The sequence below is a fragment of the Apteryx rowi genome, unplaced genomic scaffold (assembly GCF_003343035.1).
Source record: "Apteryx rowi isolate R43461 unplaced genomic scaffold, aptRow1 scaffold_648, whole genome shotgun sequence".
Classification (NCBI taxonomy): domain Eukaryota; kingdom Metazoa; phylum Chordata; class Aves; order Apterygiformes; family Apterygidae; genus Apteryx; species Apteryx rowi.
The window spans coordinates 258,351-283,051 of record NW_020450925.1 but is presented as its reverse complement, the minus strand read 5'-3'; the positions used below and the strand labels follow the sequence as shown (position 1 = coordinate 283,051).

At 40.3% G+C, this 24,701-nt stretch overlaps 1 protein-coding gene across 1 annotated transcript in view; it reads right to left on the bottom strand.

Moving 5' to 3' along the window:
* Positions 1-15,143: 15,143 nt before the first annotated feature.
* ADGRL4 (adhesion G protein-coupled receptor L4) overlaps positions 15,144-24,701 on the bottom strand; it is a 74,971-nt gene continuing 65,413 nt past the window's right edge. Inside the window, 3 exon segments of the mRNA XM_026084600.1 lie at positions 15,144-15,206; positions 15,748-15,916; positions 17,502-17,593. Of these exon segments, the coding sequence (XP_025940385.1) occupies positions 15,144-15,206; positions 15,748-15,916; positions 17,502-17,593 (324 nt within the window).

Sequence of the window (24,701 nt, the reverse complement as noted above, 5' to 3'; positions counted from 1 at the left end):
GGCCGTCTCACCCCTGGGCCGGGGCCGGGGCCGGGCACGCGGCGGCTGCGCACGTAACCGGCCGCGCCGGTTGTTCGAGAGACTTCGCCGCCCTTCCCCGGGGGATGGGGGGAAGAGGGCTGTGAGTGTGGGTGTACACACAGCTCGAAACGTGTTCCTTGTCCTCGGGGTGGCTCTCCCTGCACCGAGAGGGGGGGGATATATCTGCATATTGTAACTCCTGTTAGCGTTAATGGGAATTATGTGCGTAAATCCCCAGATCCCAGTGTACAAAGGCAAGAGCGTCCCCCTAAGGGTCTGAAATATGCATTTGAATTAAGCCTGACTGTTGGGAAACTCATAATGCTGTGGCTGTTATTATAAATTTATACTTACTAGGACTTAAGTTTCACCTGAAACAACAGCGCCCAAAGTGTTATTTGCTCCAGCAAATTATTTTGTTAGATGTGATAATCAGTTCACAGTGGGACGGCAAGAGGCTACTCAGATTGTTGACAATTCTGGGCCTCATCCAGCCTCTGGAGCGGCTCTGAAGGCAGCGGAGGGACCCTGGCAGCCCCTCGGCTGCAGCTGGGGTGGATTTGGCAGGCGGCAGCAGCGCCCCAGGACCCCTCTCTGCCTGGGGGCAGAGCTAAGGCTGTGCCAACCAGCCCCCCCAGACGCACAGGCTCACGGGGAGCGCTGCTGGTCCCCGCTTCCCTCTGTTCGACCAGCGGGATTTTTTTTTTCTTGTGAGCTAAGGGCCTAAGACAAAGGCTGAGGTGGAGGAGGAGCTGCAGATCCATTCTCCTCGACTTACTGGTCTGCTTTGTAGTTTATTTTACCTAAGGGTATGCCTTCCGTTAACATCACCTTTGGATTAGGAAGGTTCATAGGAGCTTTGGTGCTGAGTTTCAGATCAGATTTAATCCTGGGTATCTCTCCTCTCTGGGCAGCCAGTTTTCTCCCAGGGTTGCGAGGAGAGCGAGGCCCTGCCGCAAGCCTCAGGCGTGGCTGGTGGCACCTGGCCAGCGGGTGGTGGGGATGCCATGGGAGCAGGGGGAATACCTCCCCACGGGGAAACGGGCCCAAAGAAGCCACTTCTGTAGCCCCAGCCTGGCCTATGCTACCTTCACCAACTGCCCTTACTGTATGGCACAACGTCACGAAAACACAGAGGACTGGTTGGAGGCGACCAGCTCCACGCACGAGTGTGGCGGGGAGAGACCCTTCCCTTGCACAGGGTCCAGCTGCAGTCGCAGTGGGAACACCTGCGAAACAGCCCCTCATACCCTCCCCCACTGTCACATTTTCTCCTCCTTCCTTTTTCTTTCATCTCAGTGCCCTGGCTCCCCTTGGTTTGCCTACCAGAGAGCAGCYGTGGGCGCTCTTTAATCCTGTACAATCCCAAGGATAGGCAGATGCGTGTAACACTGGCCTAGATTTAAATACCACTCGGAGACAGTGAGTTGCTTTATTCTGAATGATTCCTTAATCTGTTGAAGTAATTTGGAATCATGCAGTTAATTATTTTAAATGCCAATCTCCTACTTTGAGCTAGGGTGTGACTCCAACAAATTCACTTTTGAATCTTATAATGGAATAGAAGTATTTTCAGTCCTCATTAAAAACACTAAAGCCACAACAGCATCACTGTATTCTTTGCAATGATTTGTTTCACCGATAGATCAAATAAGCTGTTGACAATGGTTGACTGCAACTGACAACCTCTTCTAATAAGATAAAAAAAAGTACATTTTATTGATTACAAGGAAAACTGAGTTTTTGTCCCTTTAAATTTTTTATTGGCTACAAAATGGAGGACTTATGCCTTTGAAATTGCAGCTCGCCATGACATTACAATGAATTATAATCCTAACCTATTCATGCTTCCTCAAAGGCCTAACCCATTTGCCTGCCTAGCGAGCATGTTGTAAAATGCCCTGCATTTACATATATATTTTCAGGAGCTTTTTATTCAAGAACTGTGGCAGACTGGAGAAAGGGAAAGGGGCTGAATGGGCAAGAGTTATTGAGATCCTGGAATTTTAAGAGACTTTCTATGTATCATCACAAGTTATGAGCTTGAGGCAGACATTTTCGGATAAGGTTCTTAGTTTCTCGTTACACAGGAGGAGAAGTTTTTAATCCCTTCTGGCTCTGAGGATCTGTGTTCCTGAACAACCTGGGAATGAAGCTCATCTTGCCAAAATAAATCTAACACTATCTAGATCAATATTTAGGGTCATATCTAGATGCCTGAGGCCCCTCAAACAGCACTTTAAATGGTAGGCCACCCAAATCTACTCTCAGCATCTCTCTAGCAACCCTAAATACCTTCCTGCCAGATCTTAATTTCTGCAGGTGCTTCCAGCAACATTTGTGCATCTGCGCAAAGCTGAGCTGTTACATGGGGATCCTGATAAGGTTTATGGTGATGGAGTATCTGAGATCTTCTCAGGGCATCATTAAAAGGGGGAGTCCAGTGAACACCTACAGCCTCCAGGACAGAGCTCCTCAAAAATGAAGTTGTGTCAACTCTGCTCTTCCAAAATGGCTAAAAAAGGAAAGACAGGAAGACAGAGCAGTTGATTGTTCTTTCTATAATCTAGTGGTAAAGACTAACTCAGCACATGAAAGACCCCCTTCAACCCTTTCCTCAACCCAAGCAGGTTGAACTCCACGTCATTTGCCTATCCTGAGACTGTCTAAGCCACTCAGCAGTAGGCACTGTCCCTTCCCCCTGCTGTGTCTGTGCAGAAGAGAAAGCTGGAGCAGTTTCTTGAATCTGGCTCTACAGCTGAGTTGCTGGGATACTGGGAGTGAGGAATCCTGAGTTCTGGTCTCTAGTCTTGGAGCTATTTCTGTTCTTTTTTCCTCCCCATTTCCTACTCATCCCTAGCAGCTGGACAAAGAAAATGAAAAACAAAAATCTTGAAAGGAGTTATCAGAATACTTCAACTTCTTCATCAGTGACCTGGATGAAAGGACAGAGTGTACCCTCATCAAGTTTGCTGACGATACACCAGAGGGCTGTGCTGCCATTCAGAGAGACCTGGACAGGCTGGAGAGCTGGATGGAGAGGAACCTCATGAAGTTCAGCAAAGGCAAGTGCAGGGTCCTGCACCTGGGGAGGAATAACCCCATGCACCAGTACAGGTTGGGGGTTGACCTGCTGGAAAGCAGCTCTGCAGAGAAGGACCTGGGAGTCCTGGTGGACACCAGGTTAACCATGAGCCAGCAATGTGCCCTTGTGGCCAAGAAGGCCAATGGTATCCTGGGCTGCATCAGGAAGAGTGTTGCCAGCAGGTCGAGGGAGGTGATTCTCCCCCTCTACTCAGCCYTGGTGAGGCCACTTCTGGAGTACTGGGTCCAATTCTGGGCTCCCAAGTACAAGAGAGACATGGCACTATTGGATAGAGTCCAGTGGAGGGCTACAAAGATGATTAGGGGACTGGAGCATTCCTCATATGAGGAAAGGCCGAGAGAGCTGGGCCTGTTTAGCCTGGAGAAGAGAAGGCTGAGAGGAGATCTAATTAATGTGTACAAATATCTAAAGGGAGGATGTCAAGAGGATGGGGCCAGACTATTTTCAGTGGTGCCCAGCAACAGGATGCGAGGCGACGGGCACAAACTGAAACACAGGAAGTTCCATCTGAATATGAGGAAAAACTTCTTTACTGTGAAGGTGACTGAGCACTGGAACAGGTTGCCCAGAGAGGTTGCGGAGTCTCCTTCTCTGGAGATATTCAAAACCCGCCTGGACATGATCCTGTGCAACGTGCTCTAGGTGACCCTGCTTGAGCAGGGTGGTTGGACTTAGATGATCTTCAGAGGTCCCTTCCAACCTCAACCATTCTGTGATTCTGTGAATACAGGCTTCCACCTCCTGGCTTTATGTGCTTCCAAAGTGGGAGATTCATGCCCTTTCTAGACTCTTGAATTTAGATTTTTCATAGCAGAGGTTTGTCAGGAGAACATGCCCTACTCGGAGTCCTAGCTAATTGACTAGCAAACACTCCTGAGGAGTAAGAGATGTAGATCTGAGTCCCTATAGGATGTGGAGCATGCCCAACCCAAATTCACTGCTCCCAGCTACTAGGCACTTCTATGCACGTGGATCAGCATCCCCGTTGCTGTTGGCTGTGAATTAAAAAAAAGAGAGCACCCTTGCTCTGGTACTGAACAACTGGATACAGGTTCCACCTTTTAGGAATGCTTGATCCAACATGTATTACTGTAGCTACCTGCAGCCTTCCTGGCAATCACCTCTGCTCCGATAGGGCAGATCTATCCCCATGCGCTTCCTTTTTCCACCTCATTCTTATATATGGGAAAAATAGGACAATATGTCAGATCCTACACCACCCTGAAAAACATAGTTCTGCATCAAGTCTTTTATCCAAATGGCCCTTCACAAGTTCTCATCTTCAGTCTCCTTTATGGGGGGGGGGGGAAAAATCACACAGACGCACACAGCAGGTGACAAAGGAAACTCTATTGAAAACCTCCATTTCCAAGTGCTTTAGGATGAGTTGTGTACAAATAATTGATCAGCAGCTCTTGCTAAGTGTCAAGGCATTGTAACCAGATACCACTGTCCTATAACAACCGCAGGGCTCTCATCTCCCAGCTACTTCCACCACTGTGCCGAGACCAGCCTCCAGAACAGTGTGTCTGCTTTGATAGTGTGGTTCTAGTGGTTTGGAAAGTGGATCTAAAAATGAAGCTCTCTAAAGTGGCAGTTGCTTAATTCCAATGTCTCCAAGAGCAGCAACCAATTGATTAAACCCATAGTTTGGCATTTATATACATTACTTTTTCTTTTTAAATTAGTGTCTGAAGTGGTTTACTGACTCCTGAATGTCAGACCACCGATTTCAGTGTCAATGTTTGGGCTTAGGAGACTCAGTGGTCAAAAATTTTGGCCTAAGTACATGGATTATTATCAGGTAACAGCTATTCACTCCCAAAGAGGATCAGTTAAGAGAAGCTTGCAGTACAATAGTTCATGCTATCTCTGTCCTACAGGGATTGAAAGTCCTTTGGTTTCCTGTTTGTTGATCGGGTGCTTTTACCAGTGCTCAAGTCAGTCAAAGAGGAGGAAAAGAAAAAAAAAAAAAAAARAAAAAAAAGAAAAGAAAAAAGAACTTCATAGAAATATTGCATTCTTTCCTAGAGTGGAGGCAAAGCAAGTACAAGTTTAAAGTAAACAGTCTCTAACAGCAGATCTTTTCCCCTTTTATTGCATGAGTTAAAATGCCCTTCAGTCAGCAGAAGGGAAGAAGAGTTCTGCCAGGAAAAGAGTTATTTGAAAGAGTTTACTTTAAACTTTTGTTTGCTTTGCCACACACACACACACAAAAAAAAGGGGGGGAGAAGAGAGCCCCTTTCTTCCAACTGACTTTAGTGCTAGATGGGGCAGAGGGAGGGAGGGAGAATGTATTTTTCATTATCAACTGATATAAGGCCAGCAGAAGTAAGGCAAGTTTCCTCATGGTCATGCCTTTTTGCTCAACCATGATCTGGAAGAACATTACAAAAGGACTGTCCTGTTCACTTAGGACATGCATACTGTAGTGAAAAAACACAGGTGTCTCTGATAATTCCACTGATATAAACTAGCACAGAGCTACCAGAGCCAAAAAAATAGCAACGTTTAATAAATCTGCTGAATGAATCTTTTCTTCTAACCCCCTGTCCCTTTTGTGAAGAAGACAAAAGTTGCATTCTGATTTCATTCACACTGCTGTAAATCTGAAGTAACTGTAAGTCTAGTGGAAGAGAGCCTTTTTTTTTTTTTAAAAAAAAAAGCTCTGTAGTTGGATAGAATAGAAATTCTAACTGAAAAATAAAGCAGTCTCAAAACAACCATCACCTTTTGTGAAAAATGTTCCCATTTTCAAGCAGTTCTAATGTTTCCATTTGAAACAGACTTCTTGATCAGAAGTTAATAAAAGAATGTCATGTGAAATGTACAGAACACTTTATAAAACATATAAGAATAACAGGGTTGTGTCCTGAAGATGTTAACACACAGAATAAGAAACAGAAAAGAGGCAAAGGAAGATAAAAGGAGATTTCTAGTAATATATAAGCAAAGTGGGATAAAGCTGAATAGCAGTTGGATTAGTGCAGCATGAGTTTGTTTTTAAAATACATCCTTCTCTGCACTTCCACCCTCTCCCCGTTTGCCCCACTGCCCTGACCTTGTTCCTCTCCATTTCAAAAGAGCCGTCCCTCCTCATTTCCCTTTTGACCTGCATTCCTCACTGCTGGCTGTAATGTGGTGATAAAGATACCAGTAAACCCAGCCAGCTTGCCTAAGATCAGAAGATACGGAGGGTGATGTTAGCAAATTAACTGACTGGTATAAAACAAAAGGGGGAAAAAAAAGTTGTCGGGAAGCTGAGAACTTTTGAACCCATTTAGACAAATAAGTGACAGAGGATCAGGCTTCTCTGTCACAAGAATATAGTTTGCAAGAGTCAAGCCAAACCATGCAAGCTAGAACAATCAGATGGAGTCTCCAAAAGCAGCCCCTCTTAGGGGAATAGAGCTGTTTAAAAATTGGAGTTCCTGCCTTTCAGGAGGCAGGACACATGGGCCACACTCTGCTGCCATTCCCACTCATCACAACCCTGCCCTTACTATCCTCTATTTGCTTCAGGCCTGGACTGGGCAAAGAGTGAAGCCTCTTTGCGTGCCCTAGACTGGTAAAGAAAGTGTGCTACGCTGAAAATAGTTGCTATAAGACCTTGAGATATGCACAGTCTCATTTATTTAATAATGTTAATCGGCATTCCTGCTTTTCCATCAGCACTAAGAGGGTTAATACCTTCCTCCTGGGCTGGTCTCCAGAGATTCTGCTCCATGTGGCTCCAGATGGCTTTCAGAAATCTCTAAAGTTTTGCTGCCCTCATTAGTGACAGATGTGGTAGCTATAATTTGGAATTTAGGTCCACTAAAGTAAAACATTGTGAAATCCCAGGAACCCGCAGAAGAACTCTTAAATGCATCAGTGGTATAGATCACAGAAAACATGCTTTCTTGTAATGCTGAACAAGAAACTTTATTACTAACATCATCGTTTTCCTTTTCCTCCCTCCATCTCAGTCTTCCTGTGCAGTCTTCCCTTAGAGCCTCCTACTTTGCTTTTTGTGGCTATCCTAAAGCAGCTGCCCACGTTGTCACAATTCTGCTGCTCACAGTGATGGACACACTGGTAACGAACCTCATGGTGTTTTCTCCCTTTGGGCTGAACCTTGCGTGCCCTCCACTATCACTGACCACACAGCACGTGCCTTTTGCCACAGGAGGTGCTCCTTTCCCTGTGCAGCTGGACCCATACTCTAACTTTAGATTGGTGTCAACCTTGTTATTTCAGTAAACTTCATTAAGCACCCGAAGTAGCCAGAACCAGAATCAGGCTCAACCACTGCTTTTGTTGTGAATGTGGACCAAGTTTTTCATAACCTCCTTGTGGTGCATTTGCAAACCACAGTCACAGAAAGCTTTGTTTACAAACTCCCATTTACTCTTCCTGCTGTAGAAAGGCGAGATGCAAATCATGGCTGCTCCCTTAGAGGGGATGTTAGCTTTGGCAACCATTGTCCACCAGCCTGATGGGTAAAGCCTCAGGGGTCAGCTTGTGTTGGCACTATACAAGGCCTGAAGAAGATGCCCTTGCTTCATTGTCATTAGGCAAAGCCCTTCACCAGGAGCTGTTGTGTGTGGAAGAGACACTGTACAACTGTYGCTTGGAACACCCTCTTTCAGTATTGCTTGAACTTTGGTATGAGGAGGAGGCCTAAAATAGCCATGCAACAGTCATTTCTGAAAGGGCTTGAAGTAGATGATACATGGAGAATCTAACTCTGCAGTCACTCAGGTAGTTCAGAGAAATATTGACTGCTTGAAAGAACAGCTTACTTAAAAAAAACAAAACAAAAAACCAAAAAGGGTTTCCTGTTACTTTCATACGCTATGTATAAGTACAGAGTATATTTCTGTTCAATCTTCTCATTGCACACACAGAACAAGTGCAGAGAAGAATATATCTGAGATGGATGCACCCTAAGGTTGTCAGACCCAGAAGGAAGCTATTCTTTTGTGGTTTAAGGCATAAGTGCTCCATGCACACAATTTCTTTCTGAAAAAGCAATAGTTTTAAAAGAAAAAAAAACAAACAAAGATGATCTTTCAAACCACATGACRATATAAGCAAATCTCATAGGCTTACATGGTTTCATGGAAGCTGAGCAGAACCAGAGGACCTTTCCCCCTTCCTCTGTTATTGCAAACTTTTTCCTGCTGTTTCTGCAGGATTATGCTGTCTGATTCACTAGCCTGTAATATTTGCAGCCTAGAAGTGTTGCATACAAATCATTCATTAAAAAGGTAAACTTATAGGATATCATTGAGAGTTGCTTTAATACTCGGTTGATGCCTTTTCAATTTTGTTTAGCTTCAGGGGAGACATACTTGCAAACTGCTACCATTTGATGCTCTCTCATCTTCCCAATAATCCATAAATCTGTTTGTTGTTTTTTTTTTCCTTTAAATGCCTCCTCACACTCATTATTCCTCTTTTTTGTCAAGTTCAGTTATTCAGACAGAAGAAAGTGGTTCTCTAGATGACAGCTCTCCGCTATCCATTTTGTCCCAGAATTTATTTATTTTTTTTCCCCTATGAAAACTTAACATATTGGAGTTAGCAGATGTTTGTGTGTTTGTTTTGTTACTTGCCAGGCATCACCATTTTCACCCTTTTATCCCAGTTATCTCACTTTCTGCCTCCCTGTTGCAGCATTGAGATCATTTCCTCACCTAAAAGTCAGATGGTGCATGTCAGTCCCCCCAGCTGTGTGATTAGACTGCAGGCTGGAGAGCAACTGCATGTACATTGTGGGTCCCGGGTACAAGGCAGAGGGGAAGGGTGCACAGATATGTGTCCTTGTTAGTGCCTGCCAAAGGAGGGCATGCACCTATATCATCATGGATACATGTCTCTACCCCATCTGTGCAGGGTGGGCTGTATACATCCCTGCTTTTGAGGGCAGAGAGTCAGACCCTGAAGTTTATACTAGTTATGTTATGGGCATTAAGTGCTGATTACAACAAAGCAAAGAAAGAGCTGAGCATAAGAAGGAGGGTTATCACTCACTGGGACATGCACTGTAATAGCAATGAGATTATACTTTGCATTTCACTGCTTCCATGCAACCCACCAACTGAAGAGATGTGTATAAGCAGTGTCTCCCTTAACTGGCATGTATACTAAATGTGTTACAGCTGCTACTAATTTCATTTAGAGCCTAACCCCTTGATGACAGAAGCCATGAATTGTGCACAGGAGTTTGACAAGTCCTAGCCCCATACTTGCCCATGCTATTTYTGCAGCTCTCCAGCATGGAATGTATTTTCAGCTAAAGAAGTGTGACCTGATCTTTCATCACTAACATAAATGAGTTATTACTAATGTGGTTAGGGTGGGCATTTATAAGCATGTTGGGGCAGGGCAGGGGAAACATACATTAAGGAAGACAGGGATGAAATCAGCACTGGCTCACAGGTGGTAAGACAACCAACTTTGATTTCAGCTTTCTAAAACAGAGTTCATAACATCAGTGAAAGAAAAACAAGTAAAAAAATTTCAGTATTGATAATGAGCAGGGAAGCCAGTGCTTGGAATCATGAATTTATGCAAATCTGTTATTACTGCAAATTGGCATACTAAGACCCTGATCATGCAACACTTGCACATATGCTTAACTTTATGCACGTGAGCAGTCTCATTAACACCAATAGACTTATTCGTGCATAAAACTGAACAAATGCATGAGTGTTTGTAAGACTGGGACTTAAACACAAGGGATAGAAAACAAATTTACTGTATCATCAACAATTATTTCTGAAACCCATCAGAAGCCAGGTTGATGCCAGAAGTCTGAATAGTGTAGAAACATTCAAAGAGAAAGAGGAATGGGATTTTGAAGATTACTGCCTTTAACTCAATCTATTAGTGCCCGTAAAGTCAGCCAAACATGGGAAAAAAACATCCCTACCCAGATTAAAAATATAACTGATTTATAGGTATTAGAGACAAAGTAATTCCCACAGCATTTTATAAAATAAGCTGGATTGCCTCTTAAAAAAGAAAACAGAAACAACAACAAAACAACCCAAACCAACAACAAAAGACCCAAACTTGTAAAGAAGAACTGGTTATAATGAACTTGTATTTGATTAAATTATTCAACAGTGTCTCACAAAAGTCTTTTACAAAGTTAATTTAAATGATTTTAGGTTTATGTGAATTCAGAGCTGACTGCAGCATTTATATAAATAGTTATGATAAATACAAAGGATTACTTTGGAGGGAGGTACTGCAGTAAAGACTGATGACTAGTCTTAGAGCTAGTTTTAATTAGAATATTCAGCAATTCTTCAGAAAACAGAAGAACTCGCTTATGTTATGAAACCTGATTAAAATCTGCTATTTCCTTAGGAATCTGAAAGAATAAATGCAATAAAATTTGAGTACTTACCAGCAAGATGAGAAAAAACAGAGAGCTGTAAAACAACTTCTGTAGAAGCACAGTCTCTGCCATATTTAAAGGGACAGCTCTGGAAGAGGAATTCTGGGAAAAGTGCAACCCTACATTGTGAAGGTGTAAAATTCAGGCCTCTCCCCCCAAAATAAGGCCTTACTATCATAAATAGAAATAACCAGAAATTGTATTTATATTTTGTGATAATTTCTGTGTTTTTGGCTTGTTTTTGGTTCCAGATTGCAGAAAAAAAAATTAATGTGTTCCCTGCTCAGTAGTTTTACTGCTACTTTTTGTTGCCTTTTTTGTACTTCTGTTCTTTTTGCCCGGTAGAATTGCTGCTGTCAATTTTGCTGTGTAAAAGTTGACAGAATTATGGTACATACAGCAAGTCACATCTTTCAGCTTGTTTTGAAGCAGCAGTCCCAGGACCTCTGGCAACGTGTGGCAGGATATCTAACTCTTGGCAAAGTCTGGATGTTGAAAGGACTCTGGGTTCTTGGTTCAGTTTGTTTGGGAGGGTTGTCATGGAGATACAGAGTCTGAAAAAGGCAGTATGGTCCCTCACTCCGCTGCGGTCTATATGGACAGGCTGCCCACAGCAATGGCCCAGGGAAGCTGAGCTGGCAGAAAGCCAGGCAACTTGTGAAAATGCTTTCGCACATTTGCACTCAATGTTTTGGTTGTGGTTAAATGGAGTATCAGTGCATTGATGACCAGCTGTTTTCAAGTCTGCATCTATCCTAAAGGCTTAATTTTATATAAAAATAGCTTTGGAGGATGACTTTGGTGAAGTGGCATCTTCACTTCTATAATCTTACAGCAGTACATGTCCTGAATGTATGAGAACAGAGGGAAAACAGTAAAACAGGCTGGAGCAGGAAGTTGGCTGGGACCCCTTCCTCCTCCTCCTCCTCCTCCCGCTATCTCTTTTCAGAGAGGAAAGAAGATTTTAATATTCTTCATGGATTAAGTTTTGGCTTTTTTATCTCATCTATAAAGATTTCAAAGAAGGAACTTGGACTTTTTACATGACTAACTGGCATCTGGCAAGAGTGTGATTTGGAATTGGGCTTTAAGGACTATCATGGTAAAGATGTAAAAAATAGTACTATTGGTGAGAAAAGTGATTGTGGAAGTGTAGCAGCTGGCAAAGCCAACATTGCAATATTTGGTCACCATGTGCAACATTGCTTTTTATGCCTGCTCAAAAAGATGCGTAAGAGAACAGTTCAGTGATACAGAATTGTCTCTGTGTGTATGTGTGTATTACACAGAATGTGATCGCCTGGAACTGGGATATAGGAGGGCCAAGTAGAGAATCTGCAAATAGAATAACTTTGCCCAAGTAAGCAACATTTGCATCCAGAACAAACAACTGACTCTACAGTTACTATTGTACATGCTAAAGCCCATGACTACCAAGCATGTTTAAGTGGAAGAATAAATGGATTTACTACATTTAGAATACTACATTTACTTATTTTATAAGACAACTGGAGAGTGGAAAAAAACCTGAGATGAATTTGAACAGTATTTATGGTGCTGGCAATGCCTACGTGTCTCATCCCAGTAAGTAAAGACTACAGAGGATCCATGCATCAGCACAGCTCTGGCAGACTGAAACGCCCAAATCTTTGATGACTGTGATGATAATTAACTCCTAAAAGTTGCAGCTTCTTTGAAATGCACTTGCAATTCTTTGAGGAAATAATTATTTCTGAATAAACCAGTCTTTCTTATTCCAGACTTTATTTATTATATTCTGAAGCACACCTTGAAATGCAACACTGAACACAAATTTCTCTTTGATTGGTTTAATGGAAACAATTTCTCTCTTCAGCAAGCACTTGCTTTCAGAGTGAAACCTTAACATTTTATTTTTATCTGTCTTGTCAATCACTGATTATTTTTCTCCTGCTGACCCCACCTGGAGATGACATATACCTCTCAAAAGCATGTAATCTGAAAAGATGCGGGACAAAGTTTTTGTTTTCTAAATCAGTCAACTAGCTACCAGATGATCTGACAAATAGGTCATGGATTTCTTTCTGGAAAAACAGTTTGTTCAGCTCATGCATGGCACTTGAGTACAAATTTCTTTAGCAAAATGATCACTAATGCCCAACTGCTATTTTTCCAATTTGATATTTCATAGAGTCATAGAATCATAGAATAATTCAGGCTGGACAGGAGCTCAGAGGGTTATCTTATCCACCTTCCTGCTCAAAGCTATGAGACCAGGTTGCTCAGGGCTTCATCCAGCTGGACCTTAAAACCTTCCAAAAATGGAACTGCACAGCCTCTCTGGGCAACCGTTTCCAATCCTTGACCATCTTTAAACTGAAAAAGTATCCCACTGGAACCTCTCTTTTTTTCAATTTCTGTACATGGTCTCTCATCCTCCCTTTTTCTGGTGGATTCAGGCTTGTGTTACTAAGGGCTGTGACAAATAAATCCTTTTATTTCTCTTCAATATTTCTGCATGCATGCAGAGGACAATTATAGTATCCTTCAGGTTCTAAGTCGACAAATCTAAACAAAATTTTTCAACTCCTTATGTGCTGTATTAAAAGATGAACACTCATCTTTGTATGTACAGAAGACAGAGTTTCAGTGAAGATCTCACCCAGAGACCAGAGAGCACAGTATTTGTATAAAAGGTGTTCTTTCATTGAAAAGACTATTGTAACCTAAACACTTTGTGATATATTCTTTTTCCAAGGAACTTTTCAATCTCACTGAACATGCTGAAGTCATTATACAGTTACTAGAGATACTTCTTTGTCCAGACAGCCTTACTATAGGTTACGTTTCTGCAGGAGATTAAAAAATGATGTATTAGTAGACAGTCTTCTAAAAATACTCTTAAGTAATATATATCTGCATCTTCCCAAAGAAAATACAGCAAATAATTCATGACAAATGATATATAACCATGAGAACATTTACCACTGTATTTATTTAAATGAAGGGAAACATGTTGAAATATGAAAGCTAAGTATTTCAGTTTATTCACATATTTTACATTTCAGAGGACCAACAGCAATGATTTCTTTCAAAAAAAAGAAAAAGAAAAAAAATCCACTTGTGGTTTCCAAAATTTGACAGATACATGGAATATACTTAATGAAGCATGTTGCTGCACTGCGTACTACGAAAGCCTTGTATATGTGGGAAAAAAAAATCAAAATAAATTTGACCATTACTAAAAAAAAGGTTTCCTTTAATATAAATAAAATTCAGAGTGCTTTATTTCAACAGGCAAAACAACAGTGGGATTTATTAACAACTACATATTTACAGTGTCTCACTGGTAAAAATACTGGGCTTCATCTGAGATCCTAGACACTTCCTGAGAAGGCAACGTGGACTGTGGGTTGCTCAGCACTTCACATAAGCTAGGCGCTAAAAGGATGACATTATAGCATACTTTAAAAGTGAATAAGATGGCAAAGCTGTAACTGCTGATGCAACATGTTTATGCCCTGATCCTGCAAAACTTGCACCACAAGTAGTCCCTTTGATTTCAGTAGATCTACATTTGCTCCTAAGGTTAAACACAGGGTAAGTCTTTCAAAATCAGGGACCTGGCAGGAAGACAACTGCTTAACTCAAAGATGTTATGAATAGAGAAAACTGCTGTAATTACAATTTTACCTGGAATGGAGGCACATGACCTTGAATTTACATTAGTATTCTTCTACATAGGTCTACTGCTTTGCTTTAATTTGATCCTAAAAGGTCTGGATTCTAAATATCTCTATCAAATGACAAACTTGTGAAAGCATCTCCTTCCCACAGCCTCCAAAATCATAGTGCCAGCTGAGCAGATCTCAGTCTGTTTGGCAATTAAATAAAATAAGAACCAGATCTTTTCCAAAGTATTCACAAAATAATCTTTCACTTACAAAATGGCTGTCCCACCATTCTTGTATCAAACCTGACATCAGTTCGTTAGATCTAAACAGTTCCTTAAAAGTTATAAAAATAAAGAATTGATTAATATACAAATATATATTTCAGAGTGATAAGAGAATAATATTAAACAAATTCCCTTTTTAATCTACTTTAAATTAAAAGAAATGTTTTCAAAAGTCTGGGATGAAGCAGATCTTTATCTATTGACTCTTTAATGGAACCCATTCCCTGCAGATGGCCATATACAACTTAATGTAAGAAGCTCATTACTACAAAAAGACAGTGGGCATGTTTCCACTAGCAAAGCAATTCATAAAATCTGCTGTGCCAGTTGGATTCTCGTATCTCTCTTTCAAGGACTGCAGATATTTCTAATACTAGAAACAAAACCTAAGTCATGAAAAATCTTGTACTCTTTTAGAAATTTACTCCTTTCTCTGGTCTGCATTAGTATTTGTTTTCCAATAATCCAGTTTGTTTTGTATACTGTTTGTATACAGCATAATATAAATGCTCTGCATGAATGCACATGTATGTACAAAACCAGTCAGTTATTCAGTTAAGAGATATGCCTGCTCACTGGGTCATTTCATACTTTCACAATGCCATATTTTTCTGTAATAACCATAACAACATCATGTACATTGCTCCGTTCTTCCACCGAGATGCTCGTACAGGTTTTACTTCCATCTATCTTAAGCAGCCGAAACAGCAAGGAACATTTTTGAACAACCTATAATACTCTTCCTGAATCTGAAATAAAAATATTGAATTCAAACATGAAATAGATTTATTAATAGGTCTATATATATGTTTTAATTCATTTTCTACTGCTCCATCCACTTAATTTTTTAAGGTAGGGATGCTTTTGACTTTAAGACAGGATACTGCAGAGTATATTGTCTCATAAAAGTGTGAATCCTGCTTCTAACTGCAAAGACTGAAATTAAGATTTATTACACCCATTGTGTTATTTCATCAGAATAATGACACCATAATCAGTTTTACAATTTTTTTATTTACTGTTTCATATATTGTTTTTAAAACCTGGAGAAAATATCCGAGACAGTACATATCTGGGCAGAAGTTCTGTCTCTGCTGAAGTCAATTGTAAAATTTCCTCTGTTCCCTCCTCATCCCCCATCAGTGGCACAGGGATTTCTGCACTTGCTTTGATACAACATTTGGGCCATAAGCTTTCTACTTCAGACCCCAGGGCTGGGCACCTGCTTGTGTCATTACATGTGACCATCTGCCTAAATCATTTCCCACAAGGAATGGGACACTTACTTACCTTTCTAGACAACACACAAAGAAATATGAAGATAAACATCCCTTGAAATGCGTTGAAGATTGTAAAAAGGTACGCAGTAACCACTGATCCCTGGACAACATGGAGGACCCCGAAGATCCAGGTAGCCCCAAGAAGGAACAGGAGAGCAAGAGCACCTCGGGCACAGGACCTAGGCAGGAGGGAAACATTGCAAACAACTTGCAGACACACACTATTTTCTGTCCTTAACTGCTTTGAATGCCGCACTGGCAAGTTTTATCAGCTGCAAAGGCCTGAGACGTGCAAGTGCATGGCCTGTGCTTTAGGGTGTGCTGTAACACTGTGGCACGAGTAAGCTCACATAATCACTGCAGAACAGCACAGGAGTAAAACTGGAGGACCTTAAAACACTGGCTTCTTTAATCTTCAGATATGTTTTCTCTGGTGTACTGCAGCACCATATGATTTGATTTAAATCTACTGTTAGTGTAATTCCCCAAGGAAAAACATATGTCTGTTATGAAGTATTCCCCCCACTTTGCCTCCTCCCCCTTCTCCTCCTCAAAAAATAACCCAGAAAAATGTACAGTATGCTCTTAGGTCAGTACATGTGCATGACATCAAAGGGTTCCCAGGCTGCCTCTCAGGTTCACTGCAGAAGATGGTGCCAACTGTAAAACTAGACTTTGTTTCTTTCATTCGTTCTGTCCCTAAAAAATTATTTTTGTTTTTAGAACACAAATGCGCTCAAATATTTCCTGGGTCAGTGTATTGATGCTTTAAAATTGTATGAACTGATTTGCTATGATTTTTTTCCTAACRTGCTGTAGAGCCCTGCTCACAGACTTGAGCAAATTACAGCATGTTGTCTTGGAAATGAAACCACTGATTACTTTCTTATTCATTCTTAGCCCAGTCATTGCAGGACTTCTTTTGAGCAGGAGACATTTTTAGCACTGTTCCTCTGAAAATGAATAATTTTCAACTTCATTAAAACCAGCTCACCATGTGAAGCTACGAAGGGTGAGGAATAAGAGAAAGTAATCAATCAAACAATTGCTAAATCCTAACTATAAATCTAGTGCAATGCATTGAAACTGCAGGAGTGTTCCTAAGCAACACAAACAGTAAGTTGTTTTCAATGTTCCCTGTAGTACACTTCAGCTTTTCCTGCACAAACGGTTTTCAAGGTCCCTATAAATCAGTTTTAAAGAGAGTGAGTTGATGGAAAAATCATAGCAGCATGCAAAGTAAAAATCATGGAGAGACCCCTCCTCCCCACCCAAAAGGCACAGCGGCACAATGTCCTGCTGTAGTCTTTTTATAAATAATGTGAATCACTAAGAACTCACCTTGATTTTGTTATCAGTGTACTACTGTACAGTTTGTTACTTCCCAACAAATATTTTGGTCCCAGTTCAGGCACAAGTTTTGAAACCTGTTTTGGCTTGCATAGAGGCTACAGAAAGTACTTAAGTAGAAAGGAAAATTACTTCTCTAACCTTCCCATCAGTCTTTACCCTCTTGTTGATAAGGGGCCGCTCACTGTCTGCATTCTTTGTACACACTACCCCTCTGCTGCCGCGTAAGGCATTGTTCAGTGGGAATAAAGATTACAAAATCTTGCCCCAAATTAATATAAAGGATGAGATAACAGAAAAATCTTTCTTTTTATACAAATCTTCTAGAAGAAAAAAATATTATTTTTGAATAGTCATCTCTGGCTCTATTTAAACTTATGGAAGAAGAGAATTTGTATTAAATGACAAACTTACCTTATATTTTCATAACAACTAACTTCTGGCTTTAACATTGCAGTGTGTCGAAATACTTTATAAATAATCACTCCAAAAGCCAGCAAATTAACCTGGAGGGAATGAAGAAAGGATATTCTTTTTTAGTTCAGACCAGGGTGCTTTTGAATTTCAATAACTGATACACATTTAAATGGGACAAGTCAGATAAGGTTTCTGTGTATATGAAACCTAGAGAATCCAGTGCCGGGAGGGGAAAAAAAACCCTTTCTGATCCACTTCTATTAAAAAAATATGAGCCCTGTAATAAACATTGATCAAACAGGGCTGTAACTCTACCTTATCTCAACAGTATCACTACCAACAGTCTGCAAATGTTTATTGATTTTATTGGTAAATCTCTTCTATTTTCTGCTGAGATTTTTTCTCCAAGTAGAGAATTTTTAATAAAAGAGAAGAGAAGAGAAAAGAAAAAAGAAGAAGAGAAAGAAGAGAAGAGAAAAGAAAAAAAGGAAAGAAAAGAGCAAAGAAAGGAAAAGAGCAAAGAGCAAAGAAAAGGAGAAAACCAAAAAAGCCCTTCCCCCCTGGATATTCTATTATACTATATCACGTAGATCTTGACAAAATGTATGTCTTCTGTTGCTGAATAACATTAATAACATTGTATGCTCTGATGTCTTTTGGGTGTGAGAACTTTCAAGTGGTACAAAAAACTTTGAGGCTTACACAAAGAAAATTTAAAAAAATAACTTTGGTTGAAAGGATCTTTGCTGGGTATTCTCTCTTACATTTTATGTTTGTTTCATAGGTGAATAATTTAGTTTTTTTTTTTTAAACCTACCTTATAGTGGCACCACTACATTTGAGTTTGAAACAGAAAAATACAACTAAAGGAAGCAGTTTTGCAAATGATGCTTATGTTTCTGAACCTCTGTTTGCTTGGATGGGCTTCACTGATCTTTCATTTAAATTTCTACTGCATTTCTTATACAATAAGGATGGGTTTGCTTTCTGCCTTTAAAAAAATTATTATTTTGGTTTGCAGCATTTAACATCAACATCTATTAAAAATGTTAACAAATGAATTCTAGCTGGATGTCTTCCAGTTCTATTTGTAGATCCTTGGTTGTAATCCCTTACTTGGTTCCTGTGTAGACTGGTAAAATTACTGTCTTCCCCAACTTGTTTCTCGAGAAAGACTGTGGGGTTTTCCTCCCTCCTTATTTTTCTTAAAAAAAAAAAATCCTCCAAAATGAAAACAAAAGCCTGCTACAGAAGTGCAGCATCACTTAAAAAATCACTTTAATTTGTTAGCATTTGTTATGTATGTCCATAGAACATTTCTGTTACATTTGGGGGGGAGTATCTGATATTAAATGCAGGCTCTGCTTTAATTAGCTTCATGCTCATACTTTAATACAGCATAATGTATTTACAATTTGATAAGACAGGAGATAGAGCTGATTAGTAGTTTAGGGAATTAATCCTTCACTGAATACCTTGTACTTGCACTGATCGTGAGAGCTATTCTGAGGCTCCTTATATTTAAAATTGTAATCTATAATACCTCCTAAACCAGCAATTTTTCAAAGTTAATTATAAGTCAGTCAGTGGTTGTAGGTAATTATATGCAGACTTACTTTTTATCTTATATTTGTTGGTGAATAATATATCAAATAACTCAGTGCATACACTGTAATCTGCATAACCCACCTCATGTACTTATTAAAATAATCTGCAAAAGGTAGGGTGAAATGTGATCAAAGTATCATGAGCATGGAGAATACACACAGTTCCTGCTTTAAAAATTGTCAGCAAGATCGCAGCACAAACCCTGTGGGCCACGTTCCCTCTGCCAACCCGTAATAAAATCATTAGTGTCAGCGATCGCCTTCCTCTTGCCCTTAATGGGCTCTGCGTAAAGCTCTGGGGCCAAACCCCATCCGTTACCGCGCGCCTAGGCGATAGCTGCAGAACCGGCAAGGGTTCACTGAGTAAGGATGGGACAGGCCGAAAGGGACCGCCAGCAGCGGGCACATCTGGCCCCTTGGGGTAGAGGTCTCCATTTCGCTCCCTTCCAGTGGGACTTTGTTGCCCAAATAGTATTTACACAGTTATACAGGATAATAGGATTTGGCCCTCTGCATTAAAGTAATACCCATTAACGATGATCTTTTCATTCATCAATTCACTCTAATGGGAATAATCTGTATGTATCGAGGGAACGGGAGAGGTTAACATTGGCTTCTCGGAGTCGGCTGTCAGAACACAATTATTGTACAATATGTCTCAGGTAGCCTCACAGGAGGTAGTGTTACAGGGTAATGAGGGTGAGCTTAACTTCTGAAATACCCAGTCATTTCCAAGATTTATTAAAGTCTTAAGTAGGTTTTTGCCCCATTTTGAAGCACTGCATTAGTAAAATATATCTATAGCAAAGTGCATAGACTGCCTTTACACAATGTTCAATGTCTCAAAACAGTAGCTTTTAGGCAATTTACCATATTTTTTTTCTTTTCAGTCTAAGCTAGAACCCTCTGATTTTGCGTTTTGGAGGACCTCAAATAGGAAACAACAAAATATTTATGACTCTCTTGTGACACTGAAAATCCAGCAAAACTTGAGGGAAAACAATAACATGAACTCATGGGCAAATTCAGGCGACAAAACTAGTTGTTGTTGATAATCTGTGAGGTGTGGTCTGTGGAGAAAGCTGGTAATCTAACAGGTATCCTGGACTTTTAGGACTTTTTTCAGTCCTTTATCCTGGACTGAGTAGGGATGAAGGGGAAATGGCCTTTCACCARTATCAGCAAAGAGCCATACACAGCATTTAAACGGATAGGAGGGGAGGTCAAAGCACTCAAAATGCCTGGCCCCAGATATCACCACTTAAGGCATTTGCATTTGTATCCAAAACTGAGCTTCAAATGAATATATATGGAGGTAGTAGGCTATAGAAAGCATCCAAAATATAGACAGCCACCAGGAATCCTGGATCCCAAATCTTCCAGCTGGAAAATACTGTAGGAGTTTTGGATGAGAGATACCAAAACATCTAAAAAGGGTCCGGCTGCAACCTATAGCCAAATATTGTGTTTTATACTTAGTTTGGTTGTAAACTTTTGTTTTTGTAATTAAAGCACAATCTTAAGATCTTGCTGAATAAACCTTTGATGACATTATAATTAAGCCTGCCTTAAGGTGACAGGCAAGGTGAATGAGAATGAAATGACAAACATAAGGTAAGCTGTCTCCAGAGAGGCAGCAAACTGGAGCAGAGCAACATGTGCAGGCAACTGTGAAACAAAGTTTAGGGCAGACTTTCCACAAGCCTGGAAAGAGCCAGTCTGGGGACTACTGCTGCCACATGCCGGCTTTGGGGAGAAGTTACCTGTATAATGAGCAGAGCCACTCTGCAGCTTGGGGCAAACCCCAAGCAGGAGATGTTGTGGAACAGCCACAGTTTTATCAAGTGAATAATGATGTTACAGCATGACACGGTAAGGTCTTGAGCCTTTGTTTTCAGGGTTATTACATAGCTGAGTAGTTAGAGAAACTGCTGCATGTCCTGAGAGGTGGTTCTCTAGAAGTCTAATAGGCTAAAGGGGAATTGCATTGATTCCAAGCCCAGAACTGAATCCTCCTTTTTTTTTTTTTTAAATAAACAACCCCAAACTGCTACTAGGTAAACAGTAAACTCAGTTTTTTATTATTTCACAAAGGAAACATCTGACTTTCTCATTTCAAGCCAATTCTGTAAGGTGCTGAGCAGCCTCAGCCCCCTTGAGATTTCAGCGGGAGTCAGGTTTCACTCAAAGTGCTCAGGTGCACTACAGGACTAATTTTAATAATTACTCTATTCCTTTCTTTTAAGTGGTTAATCAAAGACAAGGGCTGATATAGGAACAGCCTCCGTTCATAGTATCTTCAGGGAATCATTTCTCCTTAAAGATATTTGTAAAAGTATTTTTAGCTTTCTTAAATTCTAGCAGTGTTTTGGTATATTCATGAGCAAATGATAGGAAAGTAAAAGTATATTTAAGTAAAATAGACATTAAATAAGTGTAATTATTAGGATCCCCTGAAATCAAGATTTTGTAGATTTAGGTAGCTACATTTATGTTTCTATATAAGCCGGAATAACCTCCAGCAAGCCACAAATCCTGATGAGCTAGGTTTTGCTGTACACCCTTGACTGACTTTAAGGGGAAGCTGGTAGATGTCCAGCACACCTCTCTTTGGGAGATCATCTGTATGAAGGACCAGGAGGATTTAGGACATTGGAGTAACTTCTGGTCCCACTAAGCCACTGGCATACTCAGAGTAGCAGTCTCCAGAGATTCAGAGGCAAGAATGGACACTGTCATGGGTTTCACTCTCCAGATTAGCATTTACTAATCATGTATCGTGGATGTATGCTGTGGTAAAGGAGGACAGTCAAATTTTCCTGAGATTGTATTTCAGGGATCTCCACGGTACAGTTCCTGTGTTCATGACTGTGGTCTTGGTGGGTAAGACAAAGCAGGCACAGACAAAGCTGCCAGAAAGGTACAAGTCCTAGGATCAGATCTGGCCCACAGCCACTAGTCGGACAGCATTGGTCTGGATAATTTCCTCTTGTCCGTAAGAGAGGGAAAGTGATTGCAAATGCACAGAAATTTCCTGGTGCTTGCCTAATCACCTTGTCAACAGTAAGGAGGTTTTGCCAAAGGAATTAGCATGGACAGCTCTGTTCAATCCAGCAAACATGCATTTTAGGGCAGCATGCGAAAACCTGTGTGTAGTGGTAATGTACCTCTGCCCAGAGCTAGGATGACTAGGATGTAAACCTGGATGCTGAGGCCTTCCTCCCTCTGTCTGGATTCTCCTAGGGCTGCAGAGCAGAGCAACGCTGCCAGTGTGGGTTCCCCTAATGTAGGGAAACTCTCCAGCTACAGGCATGGGTAGAGCAAGGATACTGCTGTTTTGGCTTTTCTACTCCTATCAGTTCTGGGACCACCACAGTAGAATTTCATTCATCCACAGTTTGTAGAAGGAAATAATAGAACTGTATACATATCAATCCATAACAATATTTCCTAGGTCCTTTTTGCTAAGATGAGGATCCAGAAGAGCAGTGAAAAACAATCTCATCTATTGTCTAAACAAATTATGAACTTCCTTGTTGATCACTAACTGTATTTTGCAAACTAAGTAATAACATAAAAATGAGCACGTAAGTCCTAAAATGCTAAATGTTTCAAGCTGTTGGAGTTCTGCTAATAGCACATTGCTTAGCAACTGCTAAATTTTAAATAGGTCCTTAATTCCACTGTTAAAATGTACGTATTTTACATACTGGTAGAATAACTGAATGTTCTATCCTCAAGTAAATAGAGTGCTTCACACTGCATGAAACATTTTCTGTGTAGGTACAGAATGATAGTTATTTTTAGTTGAGTACTGAATAGTACAAAATACACAAAATTTTATAAAGCATGCAAAATATCTACCTGCAAATAAAAATATTTGCACTCATGTTGAAGAGTTGTAGTTTCTTTCATAATTAATTACAATTAAACGGTAAGATATTGAGTGAAGTGATATACCATCATTTTGCTCCATCAAAGTAGCTGACAGCTGTCAAATTTTGCAACTGAGAAACCTTTCTTTCCTCCCCCCCCCCTTTTTTTTAAGCAAGACACAAGAGCATTTGAATGAACAGAGGGAGATGATCCATTTTTCATGGTCTTAGCTCAGTTAGCACCTGGACGTTTCATAAAATGAAACAGATAAGGACAAAAGGTGCTCAAGAAAATTTTGTCTAGACATTTTTTGTTGAAAAATATCAGTACATCAAAACTGAACGTTCACACATTCACTGTTTTAGCTTATACTTTCATCAGGAAATGCTTCCTGACCAGGACAGCTTTTATGGTTAAAGCCAGAAAGGACACTCACTTCTGAACAGCGAAAATCCCACCAGGATGTTGGAGGCATGGGCACACTTTTCTGTTGTACTTCGTATTCAGGCTATGATATGGCCCTTAGTTTCTGCAGCTCCTGTACCAGCTATTCACTGCTATCTCTCCAGCAGCCCTGCTGGATCTGTTCCATTCTGTATAAATAATTAAATATTCACTGGAGCAGGGAGATCTGGATCTCCCACACCCCCGAGTTTCTCAGGCCAGACTATCTAAACACAATTTCTTTTTTAACTGTGAAATAATTGTTTAACATGAGACCGAGTTTTTGAGGCTATTTCAAGTACACATGTATTTATAGAATGAAAAAGGAATTGGTAATTTCACGTATAATATTCTTGTGTAAAAGATACACTCTAGGTTTTCAAAAGTTATTAAAACACTTTAAACACGAGCCTTTTAAGGCTCTCTGGTGTTACAAAGAAGAGCTAGTATGAGAAAGCAGCAGCTAATTCTAAAGATTCAGATATACTAGTTCTGATTCAGTCTGAGCACTTTACATTCAAACTTCAAAAATGAAGCCCCCAAATCATTCCCTTTTCCTTTCTTGGTCTCTGTCTCAATAATTGATGAAACCATCTATATGCTGATGTCAGATCTCACAAAAAAGAATGAGAAAATTTCTCCTGCTGCTCTCTTAGGCATATACTTGAATTTTTTACATATATCATATTGAATTTGGCTCTTTCAAAAAATGTCTGAAGTTCAGAGCAGCTGTATCAGTATCAGTCTTTACAATGACCCTCATTATGAGTGTTTGAATTAATGAGCTTGTGATGGTCTGAATTCTGCCACAGAGAGCAATAGCTTTCTGTCTTTCTGTCAGGCTGGCTTATGGCAGGGTAAAGTGACAACATTCAGTGGGTCATCGTTATTTCAGTCAGGGGAGAACAGAGTAAAGCTATTAACAATACAACAGTTTAAGCTTCAAAATGAAAATATATGCCATATTAATTGCATGAAATTGGAAACAAGCTGGCAGTCAACAGTCTGGGTTTGTCTCCTGACTGATTTATCTCATTATCATGTCCGCAGTGAATATACCTTCTCAAATGCTTAGGTATACAACAACAGTCTTATCTAGGAGTGGAAAATGTAACAAAAACATTTAAAAAAACCCTTCAGGCTGTTTCTGGGGAAATATTTTCAATAATACAGGATTAGATTTTTATGATTCTATGATTTTAATAATTTCACTGGTTTAAAAGTGAAAACATAGCTAAATGAGTTTATTTCAGACCCTGTCTCAGGAAAT